General features: G+C 37.6%; 1 protein-coding gene across 7 annotated transcripts in view; it reads right to left on the minus strand.

The window, feature by feature from the left end:
• Positions 1-19747, minus strand: part of LARGE1 (LARGE xylosyl- and glucuronyltransferase 1) — a 276790-nt gene that overhangs the window by 195523 nt on the left and 61520 nt on the right. For all 7 annotated transcript variants that reach the window (XR_015772471.1, XR_015772470.1, XR_015772469.1 and 4 more), the window contains one exon: positions 851-1037. Coding sequence is in view for 3 of the 7 variants with exons in the window: in XM_014256670.2 (XP_014112145.1) it covers positions 851-956 (106 nt within the window). In the remaining 4 variants the exon portion in view is untranslated. The remainder of the gene's footprint in view (positions 1-850; positions 1038-19747) is intronic.

Genomic DNA, 19747 nt, shown 5'->3' on the forward strand with positions numbered 1-19747 from the left:
ATTATCAAACTGTAAACTAGTGACTGAACAATTCTTACAAGGTTGGAACACCTTTCCTCATGCTAAGGCAACTACAAAGGTTGAATGACTTTTTTTTTACTCTTGCCAAGCCCAACACAGAATGTTTCAACTCCACAATGAACAAAACAAACAAAAAAGCTATAAAGTAGCAAAAAACAGGAAAGCCAGAATCTTTGAACCTCACCTAACTGAAGTATAACTGCTGAATGTCTGTAAGGCCAGAAAAAAATTTCATCAGGCAATTTAAAAGACAAAGTAGTGATTATTTCAAATTTGTTCTAAAAAGTGCTCATTACATAGCTGCAAGACAATGTACCTATAAACTGGAGGATTTCCACCTAAAAAGAGAAGGGGACAGAAAGATATTCCAACTAAAACAATCCACTGACAGTCAGGTGGATGTGGATCAAACTACCTTTATGTAAACAAACCTTATATAGATAATAATTGATTTTCTGTGTTCAGCAAATCTGAAACAAGATATTAAAAATCTTACAGGTCATAGGATAGACCAACTTTTAAAAATTAGAAAATACAGAAAAAAAATCAGCAAACTGGGCAGGGGGGGAGTAGTTGTGCTTTTTCAAAGTTTAAAGGTGAGTGGAAAACCAAGTAATTGTGGCCAGCAATTAACTGGGCATCCTCAGTTGTGAGAACACTGTAAGGAAGGTGCTTTGTCGAAATCTGCACCTTGGGAACTATTTCATATGCAAGCCCAAAGAGATTTATTTAAATAAAATGAATGATGACTGATCTACATTTGTCTGCCCAGGCACAAATCATTCAACACCCTGCCCCCCACCCCCACCAGCCATTTTTCCTCTCCTACCTTCAAAACTCCCAGCAAACAGATAAATCCACGTAATGGCTGGGACAAAAAGGATGGTCAGAGAGGCAGCCAGGAATTTCCGTCGCCCTCTGCAGATTCCCAGCATTCTCTCAGGAGTGCAGAATCCCAACTCAATGCTGTTCCTATGTCGGAAGCAAATAGTCCACAGCCTCCCACATATTACTCCCTGAAAAGGAAAGGAAAAAATATTTCAACAGCTTATTTCTCTTCAGAAAGTTATAGAGTATGCCAGTGTTCCTAAAGAATTAAGAGAACAGGGCTAAAAAAAGGGCTACTGCAATTGCAAGGTGGTACCCATTTCAAAATTATCCACAACTGCTTCATAATAAAACAAGATTTAGAAGTCAAATTAAGACAGTAAGTCAATAAAGCACATCATATCACTAAAAGCACGCTAAGCTCCATCTTACCAAGAGATGTCAGCTTTATTTGCAGTTTTGTCCTCATTTTACTCTACAGGAACTCTGAGATCTTTGATGCCCATGTTTGCTGAGGTCCCATGGCAGCTAAGAGAAAGCCACCCACATTCCTTCACCTGCTCCCAAGAGCAGAAGTCACACCACTGAATCAGTCATCTGTCTGCAGCTGGTCATGAACTCAAGAGAGTGAACTAAAAAAAAGGAAAGTTGAGGTTTGGGGTAGAGGGATGTTTCTGAAATTACCCACTTTGCACATCAAAAAGCAGTGCTGATGAACTGCTGTGTAAAAGGGGAGAAGAGAAAGTGCAAAATGGGAAAGGAAATATCCTTATTCACACAGGGGATAGCAGGAGCTTTAGACTGTCTGCCGTGAGAAAAATAGATTCTGCTGAATACCACAGTTATTATTAGGAAAAAATAATTCTGATCTTAATTTGAAATAATTGTTCTGCATTTCAGAGGGGCCTAGAAAAAAAAATTATGATGATTTTTTTCACATGAAAATTAATGTTCTCACACCAGTGCAGGCATGCAGAGCATAAAAATAATGTTTCATACTGATAGCAGGTTTTTTTTGAAAGGGAAGTAAAGACTAGTAGTAGACAAGTTAGAAAAAGAGATGCATTAAGTCCATGCAAATCTACTTCAGGTTCTGTGTGAAAGAGCTTAAGTTTTTCAGTTCTAAAGACAGAAGTGGTCTACAAGAATGATAGGGAAAGAAACAGACTGGTAGTACAAGGTGTTTAGTAACAGTGCTCTTTGACTTATGCTTAAACTAGCACTAGAGCTGATACAAACAATGAAAGCACTTCCACAGTGACATGTTAACGATGGCTGCTGTGTGTCCTGAGAGTGCCTTAACTCTACAACTCCATCTATATTGCAGTAAAAATCAATTCTGAAATCAAATTACAGCAAAAATGAGAATGTAGACAAGAGAAATAGGTTCAGACAAAAGTCTCTGGTGCTGGAGATACCTGGCTGCAGTAATCAGGCAAACTTACAGCTGTTCCTTGAACATCCAACAGAGCCCACTTTACTACACTACAGTTTAAGAGCCATGATAGTACTCTGACCTTGGAACTGATAAAATGGACTATAATTTGTCCAGAGACAGCACAAAAAGCATTCCATTGTGTCAGCTTTTCAAGGCAATGAATGCCTTACCACAGAGATTTTGCACAAAATATGTGGGCAGACTTAATATTACAACTGTAGTATTAGAGTCACTGTGTTAGAGACACACATTTGGTAGATAAATTGTGGAGAACTCTTATCTTTATTCACTGTACTTGGATAATGATTACATTTCATTTCTTTTCCTTATAGCACACAGCTTGTACAACTTCTCTGAAGAGAGTGCTTTACATGCCTACTTGAAAAACACTGATAATTTCCCAGGCTTCTGTGTTTATAAGCATGTTTATTATAAAATGCAAAGAATCACTTATTTTAAGTAGGAATTCTTTTTTTTCCCTTAAATGTACTGGCATGCACCACTGCTATCAGTCTGTGCATAGAAAAATAAACCTCTGAAAATATAAAGACTGAAGCAGAGTCATTGGCAAATAGCCACATCTTGCACTGAAACATCCACTGGCTGAATAGTGTTCCTATCAATGACACCTGTAAAAATTACAGCTAACAAAGTAAGAGTCAACACCACATTTCTGAAATCACACTGTTACAAGTATGCTGATGCAAGTTTCCAGTGCAATGACATACAGACTCTGAAGCCTAGAGTTATAGCATTGTTAGTGGATTAATTCATCCTGGGGTGGCATATTTAAGAAATAATTTAATTTTTCCTGTATATTCTTTTAAATATCCATGCAAGTTAAGTTTCTGAACAGGTTGACATGGAGGATGTAATCCAGCTTTTGTGCCCGATGAATTTAAAGTACTCTAACAAATCAAAAAGGTATAACACATAACACTGAACTCCCAGTTCAGCTGCAAAGGAAACACAGGAATGTGGCAAATTCAGTTTTCTACTAATTGTCATCATTCAGACAAAATAGCCAAATCATTTTGCACATTCAGTGTATCCTTTATCTAACTAGAAAAACATTTGGGAAAATCCTAAACAGACAAGTCAGCTTGTGATGGATCACCCTAGGAAATGTTAAGATACTTCTTTTAACAGTGCTTTAAAAGAGCCATAAACTACTTTAAATTATGCTTCTACTATATCCCCAGCTCCCCTAAGTTGTGAATAGCTTCCCTTGGGTCTTAAATATTCATTTTTAGTGTATAAAATCACAGCACTTGCTGAGCACTTTCATCCAAAGTAGATGATGCACCATGTGCAACCCTTACATAAGCAATTACATCAAGCCTCCATAATGAAGATCCTTGGCTTACACGAAGAGCTTTGGACTCAATCATGTATTCACTATTGGCTTTACTCAGAAACAATGATACCTAATATACCACTGTCAAATAAATTGTAAGAAGACATTGCAGCTCTTTTGACTTGGTTTTCCTTTCAACAGGTGCCAGATTGACATCCACCATGGAAGAAAAGGGATTGACAACACTGGCTAGACTAAGGAGTGAGAACAAAACACAGTTGCACATTTATGAGCCTGAAAATGCCTTTCAGAATTCTTCTACAGTCTCCACTGCTCTTCATGTCACAATCCTACTGAACCAGACTGTCACCTGCCTAAAAGCTCTTAGAAAGCAGTTTCATGGTATAAGCTGAAACTGAAGCTACTTCAGATGTGACATCGCTAGGCACATTCATTTTTTCAGTAAAATGGCTCGCTTCATTTACACAAAGCCATGCAGTTCTCCTCCTGAGAGTTTTCAGTCTCAACAGCTTTAGTTAGCTGTGTTAACTAAACACCTGTACTCAGAAATACACAACATGAAATATATTGGAAACAAAACAAAGGATGAAGGAATAACTGGCCAATTTAACCACAGCATCCAGGTGTGATACCCTGATCAAAAAACAGCCAGTGGTTGCTCCTTACCTATTGCCCAGTGTTAGTATTTTCAGGTCTAACTGAGCCACAACAAGCATCTGCAACTTTATCGATCTTTATTTGATTTATCTCAAAGCAAGGGAAACCAAACTTAGACGCAGAGAGAGAGTCTGCAGTTTCAAACATGGTCTCAGCTTTACCCCTCCAGACACAATCAGGTTTTATGCCTGTGCCACAGATATAGAAAAGTGCATGCATTGCAGGATACTCTTCTACCTTGCTCTTCAATTGTGCTCCAAGAGCCTGATATAACTGTATTTTAGAAATCAGATTCAGAAAGTAATACCCACAAAAGCTACTTGCACGTACATCACATGTCATATGTCCTGCTCTCAGTGTGTCAGGTGCTCTACACTTCTAGGACACACCAGTTCAGGATTTATAAAACCTGCCGCACAGAAACAGCTGCGCAGACTGTGCTGCAACCTCCGGCCAGTTCGCCTCTCCCTGACTGCTGCTAACAAGTGCTCCAAAAGGCTGCCAGCTTGGATAATGCCAGTGCGTGGGGGCACAGTGGGAATTAAAATGATTTGGGGTTCTTATTACAAAGACTTAAGCATGACTTACTCATGACCTTCTCACCTGACCACAACGACCCCTCTTACCTTCAAGTATAGTCAAACTCTTCCATTAACCACACTAACTTAACAGAGCAGTTTCTTTGTTTCAAACTGTGGATTATCTCTTCAGCTAAGCATAAAGCAGCTCTCAACCAGTATGAGTAGCACATGTATTTAAGTATGTAACACAACACTAATCACATTGGTGTTCAGTTTCTATATATTTTATTTTTTTTTAATTACAGCATGAGAACTCGACTATGTCAGACATTCAGCAGGAGTTCAGTGAAACAATGGAAGTAATTATGAAAACAAAAATCAAACACAATTAACTAGATTTAACTTCTCTACTATAAAAAGCTTTTCTAACTGCTTCAAACATTTCCTTGCATTTGTTACAGTTAATCTTTTCCCCAGTAATCTTCCATTTGTTTTCAGAGCCACTGGAAATAAATATATACAGTTAAAGCTGTTTATACAGCAATCCTGTGCCTTGGTTTTGTTGTGTTTTTAAATTAATGTTATCTAATTCTTTCTGTTCTTGCAGTCTCTCTGCTCTCTTTCTTCACACTTGCAGTCACAGAGTCAATGAACAATTTCTACTGTAAAGCTTTTCCCTTGGCTCTGTATCAATGCAGCATTCATCCCTTACGGGAGATTTTTCAGATGTTTGCCACACTCAAAATATAAATAATGTAAAAAACCCAAGTATCTCATGCAGTATTTTTCTGGGTTTTTAAAAATGTTGATCATGAAGGTTTATAACAGGTTTACTCCCCGACAGTCAGATTTTATCTTGCAGCTCTGCAGTGTTCCCATTATGGGAGCTGGTTGTCATATGACATTGTAATATTAAAGAAAAGTTTGGTACCATAAAGGCAGGGCATAAAGTAAACCCAAGATTAGGAAACACAATAGGAAAGAATTAAATTGTAATTCAACATCTCTCTAGTAATTTTCACTGTTTAAACTCAGACAGCAACTAAATACAACACAGCCACTCTCTCCCCCCACATCCTTTCCAGTGGGATGGGAGGAGAATCAGAAAATGGGAAAACTCATGGGTTGAGACAAGAACAGCTGAGGAATTCAAATGAGGTAAAATATTATTATTATCATCACCATTATTATTACAACAGTAACTGTAAATGCAAAGGAAAGGAGACAGAGGGAGGAATAAAACCCAAGAAAAAGCAAGTGATGCACAATACAGTTGCTCACTACCTGCTGACCAATGCCCAGCCTGTTCCCAAGCAGCACTCAGCCCCTTCCAGATAACTCTCCCAGTTTCCATACTGGGCACATTGTCATATAGTATGGAATATCTCTGACCTTTGGCTCAACTGTCCTGGCCATGCTCTCTCCTGACTTCTTGTGTAGCTCCTCAATGCCAGAGCACGGGAAACTGAAAAATCCTTTTATTTTAATAAGTATGACTTAGCAACAACCAAAATATCAGTGTTACCAACATTATTCTCATGCTAAATCCAAAACACATCGCTTTTTCAGCTAAGAAGAAAACTAACTCTATTCCAGTTAAAACCAGAATAGTTGCTATATTCCACTTCTCAAATTTTTAGAACAGAAACAGCATTTTGAAAGAAAATGCCATCTCTTCTTTCATCAACCTCTTCTTCCACCCAGAAGAGCTTACTACAGAAACAACTCTAAGGCTCCTTTTGTTCCCACACTCTGAATTTCCTCAAAAATCAGACTTCTTAACCCTATAGTATCATGACTTTAAAGAAGGATTAGGAATACACTCAAACTCAGCATCCACCTCACAAGTTCTGGGCAGCCACTTTAAAGATTACAGCGGAGTTTCCAAATGCTACCAAATGTACTCTTTCTCAACTAGTTACAAGGAAGCAGCCCTATCCATAAGAGAGAAAATAGCCACTAAGTTGACAGCACAAATGAGTTCTGCCTTGGAACTGAGCTAACTGCTCTGAGGGCACACAGGATTGACATCTTTTCTATCTTCACTCGGTACGAGCTGTGGCTTAGGGAAAATTCTATTAGTGCCCCGTTAAGCAAAGATTTCTAGAAGGTTCCAGCAGTCAGCAACACCACCACAGGAATGGAATCTCTCCTGACATTAGTCACAGACAGAGAGAAGGAAATAAATAACATGCTTTCAGGTTTTCCCTTTTTCATTTCCTTATATTCCTTTATGTATGTACATATATACGTACACTTCTAATGGCATTCTTTTTTCCCTTCACGCCTACACTTTCATTCAAAAGAATGAAAGCCTGAAACTTAAGACAATCTAAGATCAACAGGAAAAGATTTTTTCCCTAAGCCTCACCAAAATGTCACTGTTAACATGAGGGGAAAAAAAATGCAGTTGAGAAAAGCGAGAAGCAACAAAATACAAGCATGACAGAAAGATCAATCTTTCCTGTAACATTTCATTTGCAACCAAAGAATTATACTTACTTTCAAAGCAGCTACTGACCTGTTTTCTCAAGGAGTTCTCCAAACCCCATCTCTACTCTCTCAGCTGTATGGGCATGCAGCATCAATATTTCCTGACTCCCCAGCTTATCTAAGAGCTCAACACAATTAAAAGAAAATGAAACAGAGCCTGGCTTGGTTTGTGTACAGCAGAATTCTAACACAATCCTCTGTACACATATTAAGAATACCTTAGAATTTGAGATCCCAATGCCACTGAATCATCAACATACTGGAGACCGTGATCAGCCATCAGTATCACATACATCCTATGTGATACAGGATCTTTCAACAGAAAAGCAGCTCTCCTTCATAATCACAGTCTGCAGTCAGGTCAAAGCCTTATTACATACATGAATTTCAGACTTATAAAAAGGACAAATCTCCACACCTTTCCAAATCCAAGCATCTCCACCCTAAAGCAGCTGCAGAAGGCAATCAAAAAAAAAAAAAAAAAAAGGTAACATGCTATCTGTTCTAACCTCAAAGAAAACATCAGTTTGTTGGTGCATCAGTGCCCTCCCCATCCCTACACCACAGTATCTTCCTGCTTCATAACCAAACAGAGACAAGCCATGGGTTTGTCCATTCACCTTGTGCACATACAACCACATAGAAAAGAAAATGTTCTTTAAAACAGTAGTAGGGCACTACGTGCATCATACATAAACCTTCTCCAGGATTTTTATGCTAATACTTTGCTTCTCAGCTGAAGTTCTTGAATGCTTGTTCAAAAGCAGTGTTTACATTCATTAGAATCCACTACATATAAAGCTGCTCTAACAAGGGAATTAATTAAAGATTTATTAGAAAGTTTTACTCAGGAGAGAACAATTATTTCTTGAAATGTTCCTCCCTGACAAAAAAAACCCCAAAAAAATCCATCTTTCTATGAAGCAAAGTCCTACTATAAAAATTTTTTAAAAGCACCACCCAAAAAAAAACCCCTAACTTCTATTTTACTGCATAGATCTCAAACTACAAGTTAGCTTTACATGGGAATTTATAACATGCTTACATATTTATAGCATGTTTACAGCAGCTAAGTACTTGTCAGATGGAAATAAAAGCTGGCATCATACTTACAAACTGATCTTTATTAAACATTTGTATTAAATTAGGCAAATTAAAATTTTTACAAAATAAAGGAAGAGAGGAAAATGGGCCCAGGTGGCTCTCTCCTCAATTCTGACAGTAAGAAGGAAGGAGCTGAGGAGTGTATATATCCTCTGGGTTAAAATTCAGTTGCACAGCTGGTACTGAGTGACAGGAGACACCTGGCTGCAGCAATCAGGTAATGGATGGATACAGGAGTTTTAGAAAGGACTGGCCAAGAAGACCAGGAGGAGGAATTGCTCTGTGAGAACTGAAATACATGTAGCTCTCCTTAGGATCATCCCCCTCTACTGAGCAGTGGTGAGAATCACTGCAATGCTGTGTCCAGGTCTGCACTCCCCAGTGACACAGCCAGAGAGGCTGCAGAGCCTCCATCCTTGGAGACGTGCAAAACCCAACTGGCCTCCAGCAACCTCCTCTAGCTGACCTTGCTTTGAGCAAGGTGTGTTGAACTAGGCAATCTCCAGAGGTCCTATCCAAATGCAACTCTGTGATCCCTGATGCCACAATTTTGTACCCAGTTGTAAAACAGTGGCCATTTAATGTAAATCCTCAAAATTCCAACAGTTACTCTGCTATGCATGAATGAACATGCACATAAATAATTATATTGAAACACACAGAGAATCTCAGATTAAACTTTTAGCTAGTATAAATCAATATAGTTTCAGTAAGAGCAATACAACTAGCATCAATTCACAAAAACTATGGACTAAGTCTCTCAAACTTGATGAAAAGCTGCATTTTTTAAATAAGCACCAAAGTCCTCATCTCATTACCACTGCCTAAATATTTCTAAAGTTACAAATATTTTTATCAGATTTATATAAAACAAATGTTGAAATGAAAATTCCAAGAACTGCTGGTAATTTCCTATTTGAATAATCAAGAATCAGCAAATAGGAAAAGAAGTGTAGTATATGCAAATATGTGACCATAATCAAAAGCAGAAAACAAATCTTTTTCTACAATCACAGTGCTGCTTTACCAAGCACACTATACATTACCAACAGCTCTTTGATGCTACTATAGAACATCAAATAGCACCAAGAATTGTAAGCAACTGTTGTTTTCTAAGTTTCCTGCTGAAATACCTGTGTTTCAAGGTCCAATATTTACCTCTTCTTAAATATGATACTATCCAAGTGGGCTATAAGGACTATCTATTTCTGCAGGCTTTCTGAAGGCTGAGTGGGTTCTCTACAAATTGATAGGAAAGGTGCTCACACCCCACTCTCCATTTTATCTGACAGAGAAGCAAAGCTCTTGCAGAGTAATTTGGTGCCAGACACTTTATGTAGGAAAGGCAGCTGTGAATTTAGGTTATTTCATACAGGACACATTCCTGAACACTGGAACAGTGGAAGAGGGCTTTATAAACTGGAATTCATAAAACACAGGTTTCTCATGGCTTCTTACTTGGTTATACACATTAATGTGGGTATTAGAGAATACCACAGCAAGTTTTAATTACAAAAGGACTATGAAAGGTATTATCAAAGCTAAACAAAGCTGCAGAAACCTGCTTCAAGAAGAGATGCTGGCAAAAACACTTTCTAAAGAATCCAAATTTTCCATGTGTGGAGTTAGCATTTCAATAGAATCACAGAAAAATTTAGGTTGGAAGGGACCCCTAGAGGTCATCTAGTCGAATTCTCTGTACAAAGCAGGTTGAATAATGCTCTTCAAAACCAACCTATCATTTGGAGAGCTCTTTACTCTTCATTTAAAAACTACTGTCTGAGGGAGGGTGGTTTGCCTGGAGAAAATGGCCACTAGGCTCTGTGAATTTCCTGAAATTGCAATGATTTTCACTAAACATTTCATTATATCTCTGCATGAAAACTTCACTGTAATTTCTACCGATCTCATTATAATCACCATTGGTTTTGGAAGTTCTTGTAATTCTGCAATTAGATGAAGGTACAGAAATAATAAATATAAAATATTTAGTAAGTATTTTATAAAGAAAATTAATACACTGAAAAGAATTACCTTATTCAAATGCACATAATTAACAATTCCACTTTGATTATAATTCACAATTTTCAGGGCAAAGGGGAGGTTGCCAGACCTTTTCTAACAAAAGGAAAAGAGGATAATGATGGTGTTGGGGATCATGAAAGGATGTAGAAGAACATACAGGCACGACCATGTTACATAAAACAAAAGCATGCTTTGCACTGCCTGGCAGAGATGAGGAGAGAGAAAGAGGATGAATTCCTCTTATTCTCTCTCCTAACTGCCTCTATATTTTAGTATCTTTTAAGAAAATTGGACTCTTTCTGTGTCTGGCAATAGTTAGTAACAGCAGAATTCAGGCTACCCTCTAAGGATTTCAAGAGTGAGTCTCATCAGAGCAGGACAAAGACCAGGTAAGAGTCTCAGAGAAGCATTTAGGTGAAAGAGATCCTTCTCTCAAGTCTGAGATTGTTGTCAACTGGATTAAAGTATTACACCCAAGTGAAACAATGGAGCAGAAACGACTGAAAGTTTTATTATGAATATTCACACCTGCAAAGGAAATTCTGAAAGACTCTCCACATTTCCATACTGAAGTTTGATTCCTGAGACATTCTGCATATTAGATCTTTATAGTTTAAAACCAAGAAATTCTTAAATACGTCTTAATACAACAAACTTAAAACCACACATATGTAAATATAACTTCAACCGATACCAAAGCCAAAACAATACATTTGAAATACATTTTTAGAAAAGTTAGTCAAAGCAATGGAGCTGCAGTTAAAATAATTCCATGTGTACCATTATTTTAATAACTTTGCTCCCCTGATTGTTCAAGATCTGTGATTTGCTAAGGTTCTCCATGTATCTCTTAGCTCCTGGACTTTCAGGGTGAGACAGGTCAGTTCTTCTGCCACAAAAGCAGGGGAATTTTTGAACAAGATTTACCACAGGGGCTATTCCCTACAGGCAGCATGGGTAAGATTGCTCCCTGTGCACTGGAACACTCCCTCAGCAGGTTTGCTGCCTTCAGTCACTGCCATCATGCAATGCCTCAAGAAATACAACATACATCCCTCTGCATCTTGCTACCATTTGGGTGAACTGTGGCAGTTTTTGTGAATCATACAAAGAAAGAAACACAGCAGTCTCTTGGGGTCTAAGCAGAGGATGTTATGCAACACAGGTGCAGCCAGTCTGTTCCACAGGGGCCAAGCCCTTCCCACCTCTTGGCCTGCAGATCAGGACATCCTCCGGAGCCAATGCCTTTTGCAGTATAACACTCATGGTTACAATGTTGGGTTTGTTACCTACAGATGGGCTACTCTATTCTTGTACTGTGAGCATCATCTTTTATCATAACCCTACAGGACACAGGGACACAATATTTTGAATCTAAGGGCCATGTAAACGGAAGATTAAACAGCAGATAAAATGATCATAAACTAAACGAGTCAATTCAGTTATTACTGTCCAGAGACTGGGATCATGCTAATGACCACAAGGCCAATGCTTCACTAACAAGATGAGCCACACCTCAATCTGTATGGCAACAGAGAGCAATAACCACTATGGATCACTGCACTTTAAGCAGAGGAGCTTTCTCACTTATGGGAACCTGTCAGTGAGACAGCATGAAAATATAATAGTTGGGAAAACAATTCTAGCACACTTCTAAAAATAAAACTTTTTGGAACTTTATTTTCTGTTGCTAGGAGATGCCAAAAATATAAGACATAACAATGCAGTTATCTGAAGGGCAAAAAAAGTAGTCCAGAGCTTTATTATTATTATTAGCTAATGTGATTCAGACAGACAGGTTGATTTTGACAACAAATTACATAATATTGTTTTTCCAAAATTCACCCACAGCTATGAGGACACAGTTTGGTAGGACACGCTTTGTTTATTACCAAGCTTATATTAACTACTTTTTTTTTTTTACAATTGATGAAAAAAGATTTTTTAAAAAAGACTGAAAAGGGCTTGGATGTCTTTAGTTTTTTTGGCTGGTGTGGATGAGACTTATGGATATATAAAATACATGCAATGATTATATATTATTGCAGAGCTGAAAGAGAAGATAAATCCTTTATTTCTAATGTAACAATAAAACCGCATTGAGAATATTTGAAAATTCAGAGAATATGCACAAATCAAATGGCCCAAATTTTTATAAGATGTCATCATTTGCAGAACACAGTACTAATGTTAACTTTGGGGTACTTTAATAGAAACAGATACTTAATAGAAAACTAGAATATTTTTTTCACCACTAATTCCTGGGAAAATATGTGCTCCACATATGCTACAGACAACTTAGAATTTGGTCTTAGAAGTCCTGATGTTAAGCTTCCAACTTTTTCTCCTTATTTGTTACAAGAGATTTGAAATTGTATGACCTGTTTTGTTTGCCTTGTTTTATGAAAATGTCAAAGTATACCTTGTAGTGACTACATTTTTTATACCATTCTACTAAGAGACACCTAAAATGTATTCAGTTATTAGAGGTGCTGTGGTACATAAAGTGAAACCAGCTCAAATCCATGTTTTGAGTGTGTTAAGAATGACAAGGCTGGAAATTTCAAGAGTAAGGCTGTCGAAATATCTCTTCTATAGAATGCTAAAAATGTCATGTACAGTCTTCAGACATTTACAGGCATTTAGACATAATTTTGTAGCTACAGGGTAAATTATGTTCTGAGTGGTTGATTCTTGGCCACAACTTTTTCAATTATTTATCTAAAAAACAACAAAAACAAGAAAAAAACCCAACAAACCTGTAAAAGCAGAAAAAGAAAAAGTGAAAAGGTTTGTGCCAGCAATATGCATTACCTCCAAAATGCATACCCACTGGCTTTGTATTTCAAAGCAAAATCATCTACATTTGATACAATTTCCCTAAAAGGGAATATTCTTTTGAAAGGAAAAAACATTTATTCCTGAAAGGTTTCAACTTGATTAAATGCTAATATGACTGCTACCTGTTTGTATTTTGTAAACTTTACATACTCTCTTATGGAATAATGTTTCACATTTGAGAATTTGTGAGATACATTAGTTTCTAGCTCACATACAGCAGCTGGAAGAACACAGACTTTGACAGATTAAAGAAACCAATTAATATTTATTGATACGGCCGACCTTAAAATTACGTCATCTCTACAGCCAAAGACTTTCACAAACTAATTTTGAAACAGAAAGACAGTGAAATATACTGAAAGCAACAATGAGCACCATTTAAAGTAAGTAAGCGAAGCTGTAGATAATTGGATAGCAGGCTTAAAGACTACTAAAAAGCACAGTAGAGTGAAAAATATGCTAAAGAAAATGGTGTTCCTGTAAATGTCCTTTAAACTAAGGTAATATGTCTTTTTTCTGCCTAAGTGGCCATTTCAACAACATGCATTAGCAGCCTGACAACCTTGGGTGTCTCAGAACTGAAGAGAGTTCCCATCAGCAGAGGAGGGGGAAGAAGGGACTCCTAATTTTCTTCAACAACACCTTCAGATCAGAAAGCTTTGAAAGCTTGTATCTCAAATTATATTTGCAACTATAAAAACCTGAACTTCTTTTTTAGTAAGTGTGAATGCTGAAGTTTTATTAGAACTTCAAGAACTGAACTTGAAAAAAAATGGTACCTCATGGCTTCTAAGAAAATCATAGGGGTTGGAACTACTGTTGGAGGCCTTACTGGAAATGCACAGTGGAGGCATTACTGGAAATGATCACAATTCAGGCTCATATCATGCAGCTTTTGGAATTTTTGAGTCTGATTCAGGCAGAATGTGTCTCCTGTATTTCACTGACTTCCAAACACACATACTGTGATGACAGAATGTTAATAAACTCTCATTAATAAACAGATTCCTGGAGCAGTTTGTAACCAACCAAAGGTAGAGGTCCTGGAGCATTTTAACTGTTGAGAAGACCTTGCCCATTATACACATACAATTAAGAATTCATGTTAAGACCTTTACAGATGAATATTATAAACCAGTTTTATGAAGTTAAGCAAAATGGTAAAGGTTGACTAACATCTTCTTAGTGTCTAAAAACACTTTGGAAGAAGCAATATTGAATGTGCAATACAACTTGAGGTATTTTTTTTGTCATCTTCAAAGCTATATTCCATGATATGATCAAACACTGTACGTGTCATTCTTCTAATACTTAAAGTGATGCTGGCAAATAATTACATGAAAGAGTTCAGGGGGAAAACTGGCTTTTGAGAAGAAATGAACACAGGGGTTCATCAGCTGAAAAACTGTGAAACACTACAACAGTTCCTTGGGAGAATATTTTAAGACTTTTTATACTAAAATATATTAGCAGTACAAACAGAATTGTTTTAGCTATTCTCATCCCTCCTTCAAATGTCTCAAATTTTTTAACATTTCCAACATTCCTGTAACATATCTTGATATAAAGGTACCCAGATCTTTAAGTTAAATGTTACAGTATTTAAATATCTTTGGGCTTCCTTGGGTCTTCAAGGTAAAAACTTTAGGACTTTAAGGAAAATTTGCTACCCAGCAAGTCAATGGTAAAGTTAAGAAAAACAACCAAAGAGCCCAACTGCAGTGAAAATCTCATCTAAGTAATACCTCAATCCTCATTAATATTTTACCACAGTAGCTCAATAATATTGTCTAAGTGCCACTAACAAAGATTAATGAATCAGATATACACATTCTGTGTATTTTTTTAGGCTTTTTTTTTTTCTTATAACACACTGGATTTTCTGTTTAGGTTTTATTGCCATCTGTGAGGTTGAGATCTTGGATAAGAACATCTAAAATTGTTTTGCTACATGAGTAATATAAATGACTTGGAGGTATAAAAATTCTTAAGTTTACGGGGAACAAAGTTCCATCAGCATGCTAATACCAGTAATATTATCAATTGAAACCCTACAGCTACCATGACATATGTGTCATAAATTCAATCTCTATTCATTTTAGTGAATCAATGTGGAAAAACACAGGGAAGCAGGCAGTTTCAGCTACAACTGAGAACAAATTCATTAAGTGAGTTTACATCAGCATTTTAATTCAGAGAAGGAACACCTTCATTCCTTTTGATACAATCTCCCCAAGCATTCTGTCTTATTCTAGACTGAGCTGCATGACTAAGGAGGCTGTGAGGGGACAAACTGGATACCCTTAGGATGAAACAAAACCAGAAGATATATTCAGAGGGTATGCTAAAGGATGCTCAGCTGCTGGGACAAGACTGCAGCTAGACTACTGTAAAAACCTTGAATGAATGCAGCCTGTGTATCTGGTCCTCTGCAGTGACTATTTCACTCTACACATCTACTCCTGCTGGGCCTCAGTAATTGTTAACATGGACAAAGCTGTACCACATCAAGCTATAGAAAATGCTGAAGCCACACAAAATATGAAGTAAAGTGAAAAAGAACAGTTTCATATAGCTGTATTAATGAGGAAAAACTCACAGGCTGCGGAGCTGTCAGAAAAATCAACAGCTGTGATCAAATGCAAGTTTTTTTCTTCGTCTAAAAATTAGGCTATAAAAGAATTCCCTTTTTTATCATCCTAGTCATAACCTGTCTTGTGCTAAAGCAGAACAACTCAGCTAATTAGGTACTTGATAAAGGTAGCTTATTTGGGGCATTTTTCCTGCGTTTGCATTTACAGCAGGCAAAGGAAGCAAATTACTTATTTGGCATCAACACTTTTCCCCTTCAAATCTCCAATTCTAGAGCAGTTAATTCCTCAAAGGTAGCAACAACCCAGCTGCATTCAAACTTCCAGTACTTCAGAGAAACTTTTTAACTGAGACGCACAGAAATTACTCAGGCTGCCGCTGCCATCCTAAACGCTTTCAAGCAGATAACCGAGCTCGGGCTAGGAGGGCGACATACGGAAATGGCACAGGCTGGAGCTGCCACCCTGAAGGTTTTTGGGCTGTAAGGGAGCTGGGGGTGGCAGGAGAGGCCTCGGCAGGCGGGTGAGCAGCAGGGCTGGGAGGGCAGCAGGTGGCGCGGCTCAGGCTCGGCCATGGCCCTGCCAGGCACAGCTGCCACAGGAACAGCTGGAAAAGGCAACGCAGGAATACGCGCAGGAGCCAGGAAGTGGGGGAAAAAAATCTCCCACTGAATGCTAGGAGAGAGTGGCTGGCTTAGCCACGTAGTGCAAATAACAGTAATGCTGTGCAAACAAAAGCTTAGTTACAGTCAAAATGGCACATTTTTTACATTTTTCCTCTTCCCAGTGCAGAAACTCCTTGTGCGACTACGCCTACGGACCTTAGCATAGGAGGATCATCTCTAATAAGTGGTGTGCAAACAGAGCAAGTTCTTGTCCCCTGCAGTCCTTCGGTCAAAAAGTATCCAGAAAGAAAATACTCTGTTCTTCCATAGTACAGGATAACAAGGCAGACTGATGTGCCTCATCTACAATCAGACTAAGCCTGAAACATGACCTTAAAAATGGATTCCGAAGACCAAGTTTGCCACTGCAACTGCAAATTATTCCTCTTTAAAAGCATTATTTATCACAGAACCCTGCATGCCATTATCAGATGCTCATTCCCAGTTCACCACCTGAGAGAACCTACCAGCTCAGGCTCCCTCACTCATCAACAAATTCTTTAGCAACACAGTTGGGACACGACACACAGTCTAAAAGTGACCATTAAGAAGACACCTTAAGTCTCCTTTGGGACTTTTTGCATCTTATTTTTTAAAGAGATGATTATTTGGGGATAAATTTTTTAGGAAGGTCTCAGTGTCACACTTAAAAAGTCACTATTTTTTTCCCCTCTTAAACATTTTAAAACACAGGGAGGTCTAGGTTTTTTTTCAGAAATCTATTTTACAGTCCTATAACTTGGCATGTACCCAGTATTTAACGCTAAAGTACAGTTTTGGGAAATAAACAAAGCATCATTTCCAAAAGAAATGGCATTTTTTCACAGCAGCACGTACTGAGGAATAAATTCCATTTTTAACAAACTGGTCAGAATCCATCTCACACAGGAAACTCCAACACAATCCTTAAAAAAGAAAAGAAAAAAAAGACAGAAAACACTTGCAAAACAGCTCTGTGTGACGCTACACAAACAGCAAGGAAAGTGTGTTCTTCCTGTGCTGGGCCAAGGCCACCAGAGAGACACTGCCTAGCCTAAGGATCATGAAGATCTGACCTCCTCCTCCCCATCCCCACTCAGTGTTACCTCAAAAAACTCAATGCAGACCTAGATTTTGCCTGCCTATTTCTATCCTTTCCACTGACAATGCACATTCTTACAGTATTTAAAAATTGATATTGCAATAATCATCTTGTTCTTTCATGCCAAGCTTACGTGGGTTGTTTTAATTTAGCACTGGCCACCTTGTGCATATGAGCAGAAACACAAGCAGGTGTCTCATGTTTATGTGCATGAAGAATTTAGAGAACTAACACCAAAAAAATTTGGTTTACATTTCTGCCTTACAGACATGGAAGTGGATGCTCCTTTTTACAAGTTATGGGGCTGATTTTCACAATCTAGGCTTTAGGAAAACACACAAACAAATTTTCTTGTTTAGTTAACAGTATGATGGTTTTAAAGCACAGCAGCAGAGCTGTGACATGGGACTGTGGTCACTGAGGGGGAAAAGCAGTCTCATAGGGGAGCCATGTGCAATAATAAACACTTGAGCTAACATCACTTTTCCTGAGACAGTATTTGACTTTGCTCTGCAGAAAAAGGGAGGTTACGGCCTGAATAGGTGTTTTGCAAATAAAATGCTAGAAAAAGCTTAGCACCACCTTTCAATATCCAAACAGGACGATGACAAAAGCAAAAAAAGACACTAATGAAGCTGACAGGAGTGACCTTACAAGCTGCTGCACAGTAAAAAAAATAATAATTCTGTAATGCCCACACATGATCAACAATCTTTGCTTCCCTTGATACCTGGCAACTGCAAATCAGAGACACCTCCTTCCACACATGCTTAGTTCATGCTTTTCCAACACTCACACTTAAGTCTGACACTACAATCATTAGTTTAGACCTCCACAATTCTCACATTTAGACAGCATGAAAATATTATCTGAACCTACAGGAGCATCGTTATCCTCCAAATTCTTCACAGATGGGAAGCAGTGGCTGAGAGATACCCTACTGCTTTTTAGGAAGACAGCAGAAAAATCAAAATGCAAAATAAAGAAAAAGAAGATGGAAGCTTAGACCCAAATCATAGAAGACAGACTATTAGTTATTTATTGAAGACAATCTTCTCATTATCCTTTAACAAATCCCTAAAAGACAACACCTAAAAAAAGGCCTGTTAACTTTTTTGCCATGCTTTAGCTTTGCAGAAACAGACAGCAACAATCATAGTTTAATGAAAAAGGAAAAAATTAACTATTTTTACAAACACTTTCTTTGGGCATCTAGATGCCAATACTGTAGGAAGTCCACAATTAGATATTTATTTTTAAAAATATGCTTTGCCATTGTGGGATGGCTACCTTTTAATAAACCCACTTTTTTAAAGACTGGACAAGACACGACTGCACAGAACACTAGATAATCACATCTAGGTTCCCTTTTCCACAAAAGGTTGGACCAAATGACCTTTTAAGCCCTTTCTAACCTGGGCTCTTCTCTGATTTTATGAAAAAAAAAAAAAGCTAATTTTGTACTGAAGGTCACAAGTTCTAGATTTAGAGACTTTCACAGAAGTTATATGCACTCAAAACAAGGTCTTACAATGTCTCAAATTCAGAAGTAAAATTAATACAGATAGAATTAGTAACTAGCTTCAAATATGTAGGTTTTAAGAAGTTATGACCTACATTATAATGCAAAAATAGGCCCCAGAAGGGAAAGGTCAAGTCACCCCTTCTCTCAGTAGAAAGAAGACAGGGCTTGTAGAAGCATTAAAAATATCTTTTACCATTTTATTTTAATTTTAGTGGGTTTTTTACACATCACTTTGAATCATCTTCATATAATTTGGCAAATACCAAGATTTTGGAAAGGAAATGAAAGACCTTTTCTCTATCTGAGTTCAAATAAAATCAAGGTTGCTTCATCACTCACTAGCTGTGATCTTAGCCCTGGAAAACCAAGAGCTAATCATAATATACAAGAGTCTGTAAATAGGAAAAATACGTAATCTGCTATCACTCACATATATTAGCAAGAAACAAAAATCTTCTATAAAAGATTAGCTGTTATTGCAGAATAGGTATTCTGACTCACATTTCTAGCACTGATAATGCCTCTTTGGAAAATAAATAAACGTCTTCCAACCTCTTCACAAAAGTAATTTCTCCCGTATAATGCATTATCTCTTCTGGTCATTATGTGTATAATATATGCACATTCTTGCTCTCTTTC

This window comes from Pseudopodoces humilis, chromosome 5 (genome assembly GCF_049639895.1).
Source record: "Pseudopodoces humilis isolate 2021_Gansu_Grassland_sample_001 chromosome 5, ASM4963989v1, whole genome shotgun sequence".
In the NCBI taxonomy this organism is placed as follows: domain Eukaryota; kingdom Metazoa; phylum Chordata; class Aves; order Passeriformes; family Paridae; genus Pseudopodoces; species Pseudopodoces humilis.